At 53.3% G+C, this 14,918-nt stretch overlaps 2 protein-coding genes across 3 annotated transcripts; one reads left to right on the top strand and one right to left on the bottom strand.

Moving 5' to 3' along the window:
- Positions 1–6,683: 6,683 nt before the first annotated feature.
- Positions 6,684–7,769, bottom strand: LOC309578892 (chemerin-like receptor 1; the record flags this gene model as incomplete). Its single annotated transcript, XM_082291833.1, has 1 exon — positions 6,684–7,769. The coding sequence occupies one exon, from the start codon at positions 7,767–7,769 to the stop codon at positions 6,684–6,686; it is 1,086 nt and encodes a 361-aa protein (XP_082147959.1).
- A 3,216-nt stretch (positions 7,770–10,985) lies between these two features.
- On the top strand, positions 10,986–14,783 carry SHMT1 (serine hydroxymethyltransferase 1). 2 transcript variants are annotated; one of them, XM_082292059.1, is made up of 10 exons: positions 10,986–11,070; positions 11,359–11,474; positions 11,548–11,724; positions 11,893–11,974; positions 12,223–12,435; positions 12,681–12,797; positions 13,138–13,260; positions 13,459–13,575; positions 13,691–13,801; positions 14,203–14,783. In XM_082292059.1, exons 2-10 carry the CDS (start codon positions 11,364–11,366, stop codon positions 14,370–14,372), a joined length of 1,221 nt encoding a protein of 406 aa, XP_082148185.1. In that variant the 5' UTR covers positions 10,986–11,070; positions 11,359–11,363; the 3' UTR covers positions 14,373–14,783. The 2 variants fall into 2 exon arrangements, with proteins under 2 accessions (XP_082148185.1, XP_082148184.1); XM_082292058.1 differs by having other exon boundaries at positions 10,992–11,070; positions 11,564–11,724.
- Positions 14,784–14,918: the final 135 nt, after the last annotated feature.

Raw genomic sequence — 14,918 nt, 5'->3', positions numbered from 1 at the left:
GGGGACCTCAACACCATAATTCAGCTGCTCCCCCCCCCCCCCCAAAAATTACCCGTGGTGCAAAATCCATGTGGAATAACGTGGTGACATCCACAGGGTGCCATTATTTTGGAGCTCCCACACCTGCATCCCCACCAGAGGGATGGACAGGTGGCTGCCACGCTGCTGTAGGTGTTTCCATCGCTGTGGCCAGTCTTCTCCATCCCTGCTGGACACTAAGCTACCACCAGCCCTTTGCCATCAGCAAAGTGTTTATAGAAAAAGAGGCATTTCTGGAAAGTAAATTAAGAACAGAAACTATCAGTGGCCTCTCAATTCCTTGTCAAAAGCATACACGATTTATCCAGAGTCCTCTCAGGACTCTCCTTGCCACATACATGGGTTGAACTGCACGAAGATTTTTTTGACATCTGAAATGAGACTCTTATTTCAGTCACCCTGTTTAAAAAGAAAAAAAAGCTTTATCCCAACACATCTATGACAAAACTGCTTTGAGGAAGTTACAGTCATCCCACACAGACATACATCCCTCCTTTAAATGCAAAACCCAAACACCATGTTTTTTCCCCAGACTGCGCAGTTAGAACCTGTTTTAAATAACACTTCTCAGTACACCCCAGTTGAACAGCGTTTTATGGATCAGAATTTTAGCATTTACCATAAAGCTACAAATCAGGTACTTTCTGCTGTAGCTTTTCTCACAAAAAGCAATTAAATTTGATTATTCCTGGACTGCAGGGTGCACTGGAGCAAGGCTGAGCATCCCAGCAGATATTTCTGTCCTTAACATAAAAGAGGAGGAAAAGCCACAGGCCAGCTCACCAAACATGCCTGCAAAGGGACAACATTAAATTCATAGTTTGAAACCGCATTTCCGCCAGTACGAGCTGCATTTTCCACTTTAAATATTCACAGGCCAGTGTTTTCCCCAGATTTCACATTTGCTTCTTGCTTCATGCATTCCAAGACTTCACCATCTCCTTTTTCAATTTTTTTCTCAGCAGACTGGGAGCTGGGGAAGGAGAGGCCATTTAACCTGGAGCCCTGGAGCAGATGTCGAGCACTCCACTTGCAGGCTCACAAAGCCAGGACATGGGTTTGAAATACGTGAGCAGAGAGGCCATCAGCCTCTTAGATGCTGCGGTGATCCTCTGCCTTTCCTACATCCTCTTCCAAATTGCTCTGAGGTCCAAATCGCCACCCCCACCATTCCCAGTCATGTTTTTCTGCTTCCAGGCTGGTGCTGCCATACAGTTGATTCAGGATCATTGACCCAAGCAGGTGGGGTTTTTTTGTTTCAGGGCTTTTAGGACAAAAAGGAAGGGGGTTGAGCTTTTTGTTGGCCTCTTCACAGAGCAGCAGAGATTTCTCTTTGCATCGGTCTCCCTCACAGGATTCTGCTACAGGCTGGAGTGGCAGAGCAGTTTAATGCAGAACAACCAGAAACAACACATGGTGAAGCACTGACCCATAATGCAATCAGCAGCCTTCCCCAGAAGCATTTTTCAATACCCTGGGGCACTCAGAATTTGCTGACTGTTTGATTTGTACTGCCCCAAATTCCTGACATTGCTTAAGCAAACCACAGGACCAGGAACTAAGTGATTCTGTCTTCCGATCCTTTTTATAAGGCTACTGCCTTTGTTTTTCTTAGGGGAAAAAAAGAATCAATTTCTTTCTCACCTCAGTCTTCCTGATCAGAGGAATACCAGTTTAAATCTCAGCTCCCAAGCGAGAGGGATTTGTTAATTTGACAATACTCTATCCAAACACTAAGAGTTCAACAAACTCCAAGATGAGCACACAGATTTTATTTCATTTACAATGATTCAATTAGCAGCCAGCTAAGGAATTCTGAAAATTTTCTGGGTGTGAATACACTGGCTCACAGAGATTTGCTGTTCGTAATCCAGATGTGACCCTGGCAAGCAGAGATGTGCAAAAATGCTCCCCCACACCACATCTAGTCCAGCCAAGGTGAAGGGCACTGCTCATCCAGCACTGGGCTGGACGACAGCCTGCATCCATCACCTGAGAGAAGATAAATGCTGCTGTCACACAGGCTCCTGAGCTCCATCCATCACTGCTCAGCCAGGTTAGCTTTTGTTTGTTTGGAGTTGGTTTTGTTTAAAAAAAAAGTGGATATTAAAGCTCACATACCAAACCACCTGATAATGAGAACTATCAGACATGGTGCACCAAAGAAACGCTCTGATTTGACCCTGACAGAGCTCTGTGAATAGGTTTGGTCTCTCCCAACAAATAAAGGCATCCCAAAAACATCCTCTACCCTACACAGCCCCTCTGAGCCCACAGGGAGGTTCTGCAGCACACACTGAGCACAGACCAAAAGCCATCACCTCCCTGCTCCCCTGCCTTCAGCTTTACTGCCTGAGGGACAACTGTGTCCAGTTTCCAGAAGATTCTGCCTTGGATAGTACTCAGCTAGGGAGGCAGCACTCAAAGCAACTATAAATGCATTTTGGAATTGATGGAAGGAGGTGTAATTTTGTATCTTGGGAGTGATCTGGAAATAGCATTCCCTATGTCTGGGAAGCAAAGTGCATTAATAAAGGTCCTGGAGCAGGAAACGTGTCTTCTCTGTGTGAAGGGCTCTGGCAGTAGACAGCACTTGTTGCTTTATCAAATATTACCACTTGGCCGTCTGTGGGAAACAGGCACAGACTCATTTGTCACAGTCCTGTTCCCCCCTGAGTCACAAAGCTCTGACTGAAGGACTCCCTGAGTTCAGGGCTTTTTTTCTGTTTCCAACTGCGCTCCCAGTTCTGGGTCTGTCTGTAATGTTTAACAGATTGGCTGCATGAGCTCTGGCACAGACACGGGGTTATCTCCAACCAGCCTCCCAACAAGGAGACGAGAGGTTTGTTGGAATACCTGGAGCGTGACAGGTCCTGCACAGACAGATGGCTTGAGGTGGATATCAGGGCAAGGGTTTGGACAAACACTGCCCTGAAACAAAAGCGGGCGGTGGTGCCTCTTGTTTGGTACATAGATTCCTTCTGCTTTACTGTGTGTGGGCAGCTCTGTCCTGCAAAGTCTGTGTAACATCCTGTTCACATCCATCACCTGATGTTTACAGGTGTGGTTTGCCCTTTGACTGGTCTTTAGAAAAAAGTGGTTGGACTGCAGAGTGGAATCATGTCATTGTAGGGAATTTGAACAGCTACACAATCCGTCACAAACCCTAGCTAGTGCCCTATTCCTCCTTGTCCTACCGACTGGGTCCCAGTGTGATTTGCCATTTGCCTCACCAAGCTGCAGCTTCTTTCTGAAGAGCACACAGGCACCATACTCTGTGCAGGCATTTAGTGAGCACAGGAAGGGCTGACTTGGTCACTGTAGAGCAACTTTGCAGATTAAAGCAGAATTCAGTGTATGAGAGCAGGTCCTGTGCTTTGCATGCACAACTGCAGGCTGTAAATAAAGATTTCGTGCCAGCCTTGGCCCATACACTAAGCAGGAGCTGGGAGAGGTGCAGGGAGAATCAGCAAAGTACAACCAGCAGAGAGTATCCTATATCCTCCCAGTTTGGTGCCAACCAGGACCAGCCCTGGATCAGCAAGAGCAGATTAACACTTGTGCTGGGAGTGGGACCTTCACCCAGCTGCTACACCAAAAAAAGGCTGAGCCTTACCTAGGTGTTTACCCCACTTCCTGACACTATTACTAACATCTCCTTCACAGAGAAGCTTTTTACAAGTACCTCTCCTCTAACTCACTGTATTATTTCCTGTCTCGTTGCAGCAAGCTCTGGAAGAGGTTCTGCTCTCAGACCTCTGTGCACTGTCTTTGGCCTCATCAAACAAGTCAATTCCCCAAGTTCAAGAGTGGGACACTTAAAAATTTTACTCACCAGAAAAGTCTCACCAGAAGAGAGGCGTGGGGGCTATGAGGCTTCCCAGAGGCTTTTATTGTCTCATTAAGCTCTCCTTAATGAGAATTTCCTCACCTGCTGCAGTGTCCCTCCCATTCATTTGCATTCACTATCCTGCTGCTGGTACTTTCAAGGCTGTCTTAGCTCCCACTCCTTCCTCTTTCCTCTTAATTATTCTGAGCCCAGTTTTTATCTCCATGCTGTCATCCAGGTCCCAGGGAGAAAATACTTTCTCCTCTTAAGTTGCTGCTTGCCATGTCCTCCTTGGCTGGTTTCCTCCCTGACATCTCTGCAGCTTCTCCCACCTCCAGAGTCACCTGCAGTAGTCTCCCCTCCAAAGCAACGCAGCAACAGCTGCTTCTGGTGAGATCCCTGACTTAAATGCTTGCTAAAAACTTGCTTGTTCTCTCAGCTAAATCTCTCCATGCACAGGCTGGCCCACACACACCTCAATGCCTGAACACCCCAGTGGCTCTGCCCATCCCAGCCCACTGTTTGTAGGAGCGGGACTGTCAGATCGGCCCCTCTGCAGGACCAATGAGGCCTCACACCAGCAGGGCAGCGGGTTCAGCACCTTTCTCAATGACTGCAAATACTGGGGGGTTCAGGCTGTTCCACCCATCCCATGGCATCTGAAAGAGCCTTGAGAGCAAAGCTGCGTCAGAGTGGGGCACAGCTGCCAAGCAGCCATTCAGCCTTGTTGGATTGTCTGTTGGAAAGTATTTCCCCCTTTTTTTCATTCAGGCTTTTCTAGATAAGCATATGGCAAATGGAAATATCAGAAAGAATTAACTGCCTCCTAGTTGGGAATGAGGGACTGGCAATTATCCCTGTGATAATGAGATAATCTGAATATGAGGGAACTTGATACAATGGGAGATTTATCTTGGAACCAGTCCCTTGGCAGCCTGGCCTGTATTGCTGTCAGCACTGTTTCCCATTGCACAAAGGGCAGGGATCAGACCTGGGATGACAGATCCATCTCTGTCTCAAGCTCATCCTGCTCTGTTACCTACGGCTTTTCAAGTGGTAATTCCTTAGATTTGCCAGACACTCTGCTTCACTTAAATCACGTTGTCCCATGGGAATTTGTACCCACCTTGGATCTCCAAATGACCCAGAAAATTGCTTTCTTTCCTATCACAAACCAGGTCAATATTTCAAATCCTGACTTTCAAGGCTGCCAGGGAGGAGAGAGGCAAGACAGGAGTCCAAGGCCTTGGTCCAACACTCACAGAGACTCTTGTCGCAAGGAATTACGTGGATTCTGCAAACAGATAAGGAAAACCAGAAAGAGCAAACGTGGATCTGCACAACCTTGAAATGGCAATCGATGCTGTAGTTTACCTCCAGGAGCAAGTAAATAGCTCCAGAGTTACGTGCTGCATAGCAAACATTGCAGTTTTAACTGCATGACAGGCAGCAATTTGTGGCAAAGGTTAAATCTCTCTTCACTCAAGCTTGACATATGATGGTCATACTACATTCCGTGTTCTCAGCGGGTTTGTGCACGAATGTAAGGTTAAGTGCATGTGTGCCTTTAGGATCACGACCTTCATTCAATATTGCATGGCCCAGCAGGCCCGTAATTAATCCCCAACACGTTCAAGTGACAGCTCTCACTCGTAACGTCATCCATGCAGAACAGTGAAGTATGTGTAAATTCCTACGTTCCAGCTGGGAGTCAGAGATTTTCCAGCCACTGCAGCAGGGAGGCTCCAAGGCAGGTTTCTGACAGGATGAACAGGACAATTGGTAGATTGGACTATTTTACAGATAAATTGTGTAGGGCAGGAGAATGAGGTGTGATACAGCCACTGCTCATTCAGCTGCTGAGGATGCTGTCCTATCATTCCCTGTTACCTGACCAACATTTTCTACTCATGAAAATGTAAGTTTCAAAGCCTGCTGAAGCCTGTGAAGGAAATCCCCACCACTTTCATCCTGGATGGTTTGCAAACATGAAACTTGACCAGACTCATCTCAGCCACTTGCTCTTCTTTCTCCTCCCAATCACTGGTTTTCAAATGTACCCAAAGTCTGAAACCCAATAATAAACCATAACCATGGTCTGGCAATGAGATCCAGGTACCCCAGGCAAGTCCTCACACCCAGGTCATGTCCAGTTTGCCTCACTCATAGAGCTGCTGTTAATACCAGTGGTTTTTTTCCAAATTCTAGGTATTTAATCTTTTTATCTACTTGTTCTGTTACCAGAGAGGAACCTGCTCGGTCAGGTTGGATCAAGTGTTTTATCCCACAGGCAACACAACAGGCTGGGAATGTTTTACACAAGTTTATTGGGGATTAATATTCATTCACCACCAGCATAAAATATCAGATCTCTGCTATTTAAGGGCTGGAAACATGTCAAACACAGAGACAAGCATTGCTCAAGTTATGCTGTACATCAAATCTGAGTAACAGCATGACCACTGATTTGTCCTGCCTGAGGAGAGAAAAGATGAGTGTCTTACTCACTATTCCATTCCCTACAAACATACATACAGCCATTGCATTTAACCCTTTTTCTAGAAAGGATCCATAAACAAGAGTCAAAAGGCACAAGGAGTAAAATGCTGCTACTTTGACCCACCTTGCTGCAGCTCTGGAGAGTTCTTCCATTCCCACTGTGTGTTAAATCATAACATATTTGATATACCTCCAAAACATGAAATCACACCTTGTTAGCATGTGCAGCCCTTCACAGTCCCCAGTCCCATGATTTGAGCTCTGAAATGAGGGAAATTGCAGAGAAAAGAACAGCCCCTTCCACACCAGAGCCCGCTCAGACCCTCGGGACCTCCACTTCTGAAGCAGACCTGGACTTGCGCCGGCTGGTCAGGCTGCCCAGGACCGACTCCTCGCTGAAGGCTCCTTCGAAGGTCGACAGGATGGACTGGCGAAACTTCTCCTTGAAATCCGGCCCCACAAAGACGTACAGGATGGGGTTGATGCAGCTGTTGAAGAAAGCAAGGCTGGAAACCAAGGGGATCCCTATGTAAAGGGCCAATTTCATCTCATGGCTGGAAGAGTTTTTGGATATTTCCAGCAAGGAGAAGACATGATAGGGGAAATAACAAAGGAAAAATGAGACTGTGACAGCAATGATGATTCTGTAGGTCTTTGCAGAGTTGGCCAACTGCCTTCTTTTCAGCTTGACAGCGACAACGCTGTAGCAGATGAGAATCACCATGAAGGGGATGAGGAACCCACATAAGAATCGTGTGATGATCATCACTTTGTGCCGCATCCTCCACAGCTGGCGTGTTGCCTCAGACGTGTAGTCATCGGACAGCGCAAAATTATTGTAACAACTGGTGATGTTCCTGGAACTGACCACAGTGTCCCGAAAGACGAGGTATGGGGAGCTGAGCAGGAGAGCCAGGACCCACGTCCCCAGTGCGACCCTGGCCGCCAGCTCCGGGCTCCTGCGGTTGTGAGACCAGACGGGAAAGGACACGGAAATGCAGCGGTCGATGCTGATGACCGTCAGGAGGAAGACACTGGCAAACATGTTGAGGAAGGCGATGGTGCTGTTCAGCTTGCACAGGAGCTTCCCAAACGGCCAGTGGAAGCCCAGGGCAGTGTAGGCAATGCTGAGGGGCAGGAAAAAGGTAAAGATGAAGTCAGCAATAGCCAAGTTGAGGAACCAGATGGAATTCACCGTCTTCTTCATCTTGAAGCCTGCAATCCAGATGACGAGGCCGTTCCCTGTCACCCCCAGCAAACAGGCAATGCTGTACACCACCATGGAGAGGATGTGCATGGTCTTCTGGAGGCCAGAGTAGTAGTCATGGTCAGTGGCATTCTCAGGCTGCTCTGTGGGGCAGCTGGCAGAGAAGAGCGAAGGGGAAGAAGAGGTGCTGTCCATCACTAGCAAGCCAAGACCTGAAATCACAACAGCGCTGTTGTCTGCAGCTCCTACAGCTCAAGAGGGGTGAAAATCTTTGCAAGCAACTGTGCATAAAATGTGTATGAAAAGCAAGATTAGATAGACTTTATATCAATTATAAATGAATTTTTCTCTACAGCATGCGCAGCTGCACCTTGCAGAAACCACCTTGACCAGAGAAACCAGCCCCAGTTTTGCTCTTGCTGTTGGTGCTGTCAGAACACCACCTTCATCCAACTACCCACAGCAGCAACTCATCATGGGCCAGCAGCAGAACCACGGAAACCCAGATCCCCCACTTTGACAAGTCCTCTTTGGATGACCAGTAATGAATTATGACAACAAAAACTAGCTAGACTTGTAACGTTGATGTTAACAGACTATTTCTTCACCAAGCCCATTCCAGGGAGGTGAACTGTAAGTGCAGAACACCCAAGCTGTATCCAAGTGTAACCTGTCCGTTTACCCACCCACTACCCTCTTGGTGAGCACGCCCATCTCAAGTCTCCTGCTCATCCCGGCACTTGCCTTGGCAGCAGGACTCACGGTGATGCTCCTTGGCTGCTCTGCCCACATCTGGTGGTCTCACCTCCTGGCTGACTCCCCTTCTGCTGCTCCTCTCCAGGGTGACTCACCCTGCCTCGCCCCATTTTCCCATGGCTTGGGATCACGAGGAATTTAGTAGGATCACTTATTCCCTATCTTCTTCCTCAATTTGTGGTGTGTTGATTTAACCCCTGAAGCCCCAGAGGGTGCAAGGTTCCCTGAGGCCGGTTGGCCAAGCCCACCCACTAACTCAGACTTGGAGAATGAAGAAAACACAGCCCCTCTCCTGCCTGCACCATTCATCCCCCTGGCAGCTCTCCCTCCTGAGCACCCGAAATACCTCCGGGTCACTGGGGCTGCCCTGTCGCGAGCGGGGACAGGGCCCGCTCTGCTCCCCACACCAGCAGCACCGTGCCCAACCTGTGCCATGGCCTGGCACACCAGCTTTCCTGGATCCAGGGTCTTGGCTGGGGGCTCTTGGGACACTTAGAAGTGCTCCCTGCCCGGTGCAGGGTGTGGGGGAGTCCCATCCTTTGGCCCATGGGAGGAGTCGCGGGACAGTGGGAACACCGCAGGGCTGGGGTAGAAGCACCTGCGGGTGCACGGCAGGCAGGGCTGGAGCTGTGGGTGAAGGCAGAGGAGGGGTGACGGCAGAGGGGTGACAGCAGCGGGCCCCCGCCCCTCCCGGCCCGGCCAAGGTCACCCGCGCCCCGGGCGCCACGTGCGGGCCGCGCCGCCAACCCCGCCCCGGCGCAGGCCAATGGGAGGCGGGGAGCGGGCAGAGCGCGGCGCTGATTGGTCCAGGCGCTTCCCGAGCGTATTCCCCGCCGCCGGTCCCGGGGCGCGGCGCGGCGCTGATTGGTCGCGGCGCCGAGGGGCGGGGCCCGGCCGGGCTATGGTAGCGCGCGGGCTCCCACGCGGGAGCGGAGTCAGGATCGGGTAAGGATCGTGCGGGGCCGGGGCCCGAGCGGGGCGTGCGGCGCGGGGAGGCCAGGGCTAGGGCATGGCATGGCACGGCATGGCATGGCATGGCATGGCATGGCATGGCACGGCACGGCACGGCATGGCATGGCATCCTGCTGCGGGGAACAGCGGGCAGGCAGCGTCACCGGGAGCCTCTCGGGATGTGGGAGGTGATGGAATCAGGTTACAGGGGGTGCAGAACTAGGTGGGGTTGGAGCTTCGGGGAAGGGGTTCAACAGGTGAACTGCCCGGGCTGGATTGGTGTCCACTGTCAGAGGGACATGGTGGGGAGGGTCTCATCCTGACTGGGGATGGGAGCTCTGTCCCCCCTGAGCCAAAAGCATTGAGTGCGAATGCTGCTGCAGACTGTACTGGGGGGATATGCAGGACCCAGACATCCTGCTCAGAGCCAGAGCAGCTCCCCTCCCAGCCTTTTGCCCAGCCCAGCCTCTCTGGCAGTGAGGATTCCCACCCTGCCAGTGAGATCTGGACTTGGGCCAGAGCATGGCTGAGCATCCCTGCCCAGCAAGAGCAGCATGAATGGACTTTGGCAGCTTGGCACAAGGAAACCGTGTGGGATTGCTTAATAACCTGGTCACGGTCCTTCACCCGTCCTTGCGGGGTTAACGAGTAAAAAAGATGCATTGTTTTCTGCCAAGACAGCAGCTGGGCTGTTACTCCTTCCCCAAGAGCAGCAGTGACATTGACTGGGCCAGAGGGCTCCTGCCAGGCCTGGGCATCACACATGCCATGGAGCCAAGCAAAGGCAGAGCTGCTGCCTGTCGGGGCCTCTCAGCTGCACAAGATGCTTCAGTCAGGGTTTGGGGCAGGACTCTGACCTGCTGGGGTTTTGCCCGAGGGAAAGGAGCCAAGAGGTTTAAGCGTGCTGGGCATCACAATGTGTGTTAAAATTGAGATCTGTGGGTAGGAGCACTTCAGTGCCCTTGAAATTAAACATCAGGCACTGCTAAGATGGGCAGGGGGAGCTCAGGGAGGGGTGGCGATGGGAGAGTATCAGAAATTATCAAAGCATTGTAATTAACAAACTGATCTTAAATCAGCAGGGGATGCCTGAGGGTTGTGTGTGTTTTCCTCACCCAACAGCCCATGGCTGTTCTCAGGGAATATGTGGGATGGCAGCAGGCAGCACACAGGGAGATGAGGAGGCACCAGCCCTGCTGCCATCCCACAGACTCCCCTCTCCCCTGGCAGGTGACTTGGACACAGCAGCAGCACCATGGCGAGCTCAACACAGGGCCTCCCCAGCGCCGAGCTCTGGGCCTCCCATAACAAGATGGTGATGGAGCCGCTCGAAACCAACGACCCGGAGGTGAGAGCCCCTTCCTGGCTCCTGCCCAGCTGCTTTGTCCATCTCCCAGCCAGCTGTGGGGATGCTGACCTCCTCAAGCCAGGGTCCAAGGCTGCTGGAACCCATCCATCCTCCGTGCCCTCTCTGTGACGGGTTGGGATCAGCTGTACAAGAAGGGATCGCGTCTCCCTTCTCCAGCACCTTTCCAGACTCCTGTCCAAGCCCTGTACCCTCTCTTATACTTACCCTATGGTGAAGCATCCACGTCTCCGTGCAGAGCCAGCATGGGTGAAGCCATTTCTCTCCTCTCCCAAAGGTGCACAGCATCATCAAGAAGGAGAAGCAGCGGCAGAGGCTGGGGCTGGAGTTAATCGCGTCGGAGAACTTCGCAAGCCGAGCGGTCCTGGAGGCCCTGGGATCCTGCATGAACAACAAATACTCTGAGGGTTACCCAGGACAGAGGTATGGGGCTGGGGCCAAGTCCCACCAAGCCAAACCCTCACAGGGTGGGAGAGGAACCCCCCATCCTGCCAGGCCTCACCTCTGGGAAGGAAGTGATGTCCTTAACGCTGGCAGTCAAGCTTTTCCAGGACAGGATCTGACCTTCTCAGCCTCTGTCCTTGGCCACACATGGGACACTCTCAGCAGGGTCACATCTGTGGCTGCACAAACAGGGCATCAGCCCAGTTCCTCCCCAGCTTGGGTCTGTTTTGAGTAATGAGTTTGGTTTTACCCTGTCCTTTACTGCAGGTACTATGGCGGGACAGAGTTTGTGGATGAGCTGGAAAGGCTGTGCCAGAAGCGAGCCCTGCAGGCCTACCAGCTCGACCCCCAGAAGTGGGGAGTCAATGTCCAGCCCTACTCAGGTATTGGAGTGCTCAGGAGAGCCAGGCCAGTTGCCCATGCCTCTGTGTGCCCCAGCATTCATAACCAGCCCAGTGTGCTCTCTCTGCAGGGTCACCCGCAAACTTTGCGGTGTACACAGCCCTGGTGGAGCCCCACGGCAGGATCATGGGGCTGGACCTGCCCGATGGTGGCCACCTCACCCACGGGTTCATGACGGACAAGAAGAAGATCTCTGCCACCTCTGTCTTCTTTGAGTCCATGCCCTACAAGGTACAGATAGCTGCTCCAGCCAGAGCCAGGACATGGTTATCATAAGTGTTGGTGCCTCTTAAAGTTAAAAGTACCAGCATCAGGCTGCCAGCAGCCCCTCCTGCAGGATAGCACTGCAGCTGACCTTCACCACAGTGAAGTGGCTGAACCCTCCTCTTCCTCTCCCAGGTCAACCCCAAGACCGGTTACATCGACTATGACCAGCTGGAGGAGAACGCCCGGCTCTTCCACCCCAAGCTGATCATAGCAGGTAAGGATCACACCTGCACTGACCTCCCTGGTGGCACAGCCTGGGTGGGGGTGGCTCCCTGAAGCCAGCAGCACCCCTTTAAGTCCATGGATGCTGCAGAGCCAGGAGGAAACTTCCAACACAACCACCCTGGAAGGAGCTTGTGTTCTGTCCCCAGCTGGGCTGTCTGCACTGCAAGCCTCATCCTGGGGCTGTCCCAGGGTCCAGGCACATCTGCTCCTGTCCCCTCTCATCGCCTCTCTCTGCAGGTGTCAGCTGCTACTCGCGGAACCTGGACTACGCCCGCATGCGGAAGATCGCTGACAACAACGGGGCCTATCTGATGGCTGACATGGCCCACATCAGTGGGCTGGTGGCCGCTGGCGTGGTGCCCTCGCCCTTCGACCACTGCGACATCGTCTCCACCACCACCCACAAGACCCTGCGGGGCTGCAGGGCCGGCATGATCTTCTACCGAAAAGGTGCCCGACCTGGCTCTGGTGCTGGGGAAATGCTGCAAGTTAATGCTCCTTCCTGCTCTAACTGGGAAAGAGGGAGGGCAAAAAGATCCTGGGAGCTTCTGGGGAGCCTCCCTGGGCTAACCCTGGCTCACATTTGAAGAGGAGCAACCACCAACCAGCCCCACTCTGCACGGCCAAGGGATGAAAGCAGCTCGTGGGAGAAGTTGGTTGTGCTGCCTCGTGACCATGTCCTGCCTCTCCTGCAGGCACCCGCAGCGTGGACCCCAAGACAGGCAAGGAGACCCTCTACAACCTGGAGAGCCTCATTAACCAGGCAGTGTTCCCGGGGCTGCAGGGAGGCCCACACAACCACGCCATTGCAGGTACACAACTGGGCTGGCTGCCAGCTCCAGCATGGCAGAGGGAGCTGGTAAAGGTGTCCTGGCAGCAGCACAGGAGGCTCCAGCTGCCCTGCAGGGCTCACAGCCTGGGGATGCTGTGGCAAAAGGCAGCTGGTTGATGCAGCAGTGCCCAAGGAGTGACCAAGCCTGTCCTAGCCTGTGTTTTGGCTCATGGTGATGCTGCCAGGCTGGTTAGGGGAAAGGAAGGATCAGTCCGTTCGTTAGTTTGGCTCCAGGATGGCTTCTGCTGGCAGTGCCATGCATCTCCAGCTCTGCTGGTGGGAGCCCCCCAAAACTGACCCTGGCCTGCCTCGATCCACAGGGATCGCCGTGGCGCTGCGTCAGGCCATGACGCCCGAGTTCAAGGCTTACCAGCAGCAGGTGGTGGCCAACTGCAAGGCGCTCTCGACCGCACTGATGGAGATGGGCTACGACATCGTCACAGGTGAGGACACGTCTTAGCAGTGGGATGGGGCTGACTCTGGGGTCTGACCAGGGCAGTGCTTCATGGACCACCACGGGCAGGGCTGTGTTGGTGCAATTCCTCAGCCCTGGTTAAATCTCAAGTATTTTTTTTGCTGAAGTTTCCTGTAGGAGCAGCATTCCCCAGTCCCACATCCCCACCAAATCCTTCTCTTTGCAGGGGGCTCTGACAACCACCTGATCCTCGTGGATCTGCGCAGCAGAGGCACAGACGGCGGCCGGGCTGAGCGGGTGCTGGAGCTCTGCTCCATCGCCTGCAACAAGAACACGTGCCCCGGTGAGGGATCCCACAAGCCCTGCCGGCTCCGGGTCTGCTCCGGAAGCCAGGCTGAAATCCCACAGGTGGTGGTTTCGGTGCCAGGCTTGGTCACGTGTGCCTTGTGTTGGTGCAGGTGATGTCAGCGCCCTGCGCCCCAGTGGCCTCCGGTTCGGGACGCCAGCTCTCACCTCCCGCGGCTTCCGGCAGGACGATTTCCGCAAGGTGGCCCAGTACATCCACAGAGGTGAGTCGGGGGTGTGTGGGGCCGGGCCTCAGCACCAGCCTGGGCCAGGGCAGCTCCCCCCGGTGAGGGCCAGGGCAGCTCCCACAGCTGGCAAGGGAGCACACCCAGAAATGAGGAATAACCAACCCTGCCTGCACATCTGGATGTGGGTGCAGACATCTGGCCACAGCTGGGACCAGCCAAACTCTCCCCACTGCACAGGCAGCGGGCTGAAAGCCTGTCCCTCTTGCAGTTTTCTCCCAGTTGTCCTCAGGAGTTCCAGCTTTGTTTCCCAGGGCAGCAAGTCCCTCAGATGGGAGGGAGGGAGGGAGCAGGGCTGTGTCCCAGGGAGCAGCAGGGCTGGGAGAGCTGTGGGATGCAGCAGTTGCAAGGGCTGACCAAGACATCTCCCATCCTGGCAGGGATCGAGCTGGCTCTGCGCGTGCAGAAGGACATGAGCCCCAAGGCCACGCTGAAGGAATTCAAGGACAAACTGGAGGAGCCAAAATACTGTGGGGAGCTGAAGGCACTGAAGGAAGAGGTAGAAGCCTTCGCAGCCACGTTCCCACTCCCGGGGCTGCCTGTCCTGTAAGGGGACACAGCCATGCCTGCTTCCAGAGCCACGGGAGTACCCAGGATCGTGGCACACTCACATCCCCAGCCTGAGACCAACACCCAGTGCCTTCTCCCAGCACTTCCCTGCTGAAACTGCAGCAGCAGCTCCTCCTTTGGCTCTTACTCCCCTTTCCCCTCCCATGTGGTGCGCGGGGGCCCCCTGAGTACAACCCCCATGAGGACACCCGCCCTTCACCAGTGTGTCACCACTGGGACCGAGCACCAGGTCACCCTCACCTCATGGCCAGGTGCCATCCAGTTCCTGCTGGCTGTAGAGCAGCAGATGAGATTTAGGCTGGTCTGTCCACATTCCATTGTCCCATGGCAGTGTGAGGGACAGGGGCTCCAGCTGCACGAGACCTCACAGTGACTAGAAGTCCCCCTGGTTTCAGCCTCAAGGATTCCCCTTCATCCTATGTGCCTTGTCACCTCCACAGGCCAAGCCTTGTCCCAAACATCCCTCCTGGGATCACCATCCCATCCTAACTGGATCCTCCAGTATTTTCTCAGACCCCTTGGCACA

The sequence above is a fragment of the Coloeus monedula genome (genome assembly GCF_965178545.1).
Source record: "Coloeus monedula genome assembly, chromosome: 16".
Lineage (NCBI taxonomy): Eukaryota > Metazoa > Chordata > Aves > Passeriformes > Corvidae > Coloeus > Coloeus monedula.
The sequence above is the reverse complement of the archived record's forward strand: the minus strand, read 5'-3'. Positions and strand labels throughout refer to the sequence as shown.

Excerpts from the sequence above, each read along its gene's own strand:
- SHMT1 (XM_082292058.1), top strand. The coding sequence starts at position 11,033 with ATGAACAACAAATACTCTGAGGGTTACCCAGGACAGAG. Across the intron at positions 13,261-13,458 it reads GGGCTACGACATCGTCACAG|GGGGCTCTGACAACCACCTG; the intron begins GTGAGGACACGT and ends TTCTCTTTGCAG. Across the intron at positions 13,802-14,202 it reads GGCCCAGTACATCCACAGAG|GGATCGAGCTGGCTCTGCGC; the intron begins GTGAGTCGGGGG and ends CCATCCTGGCAG.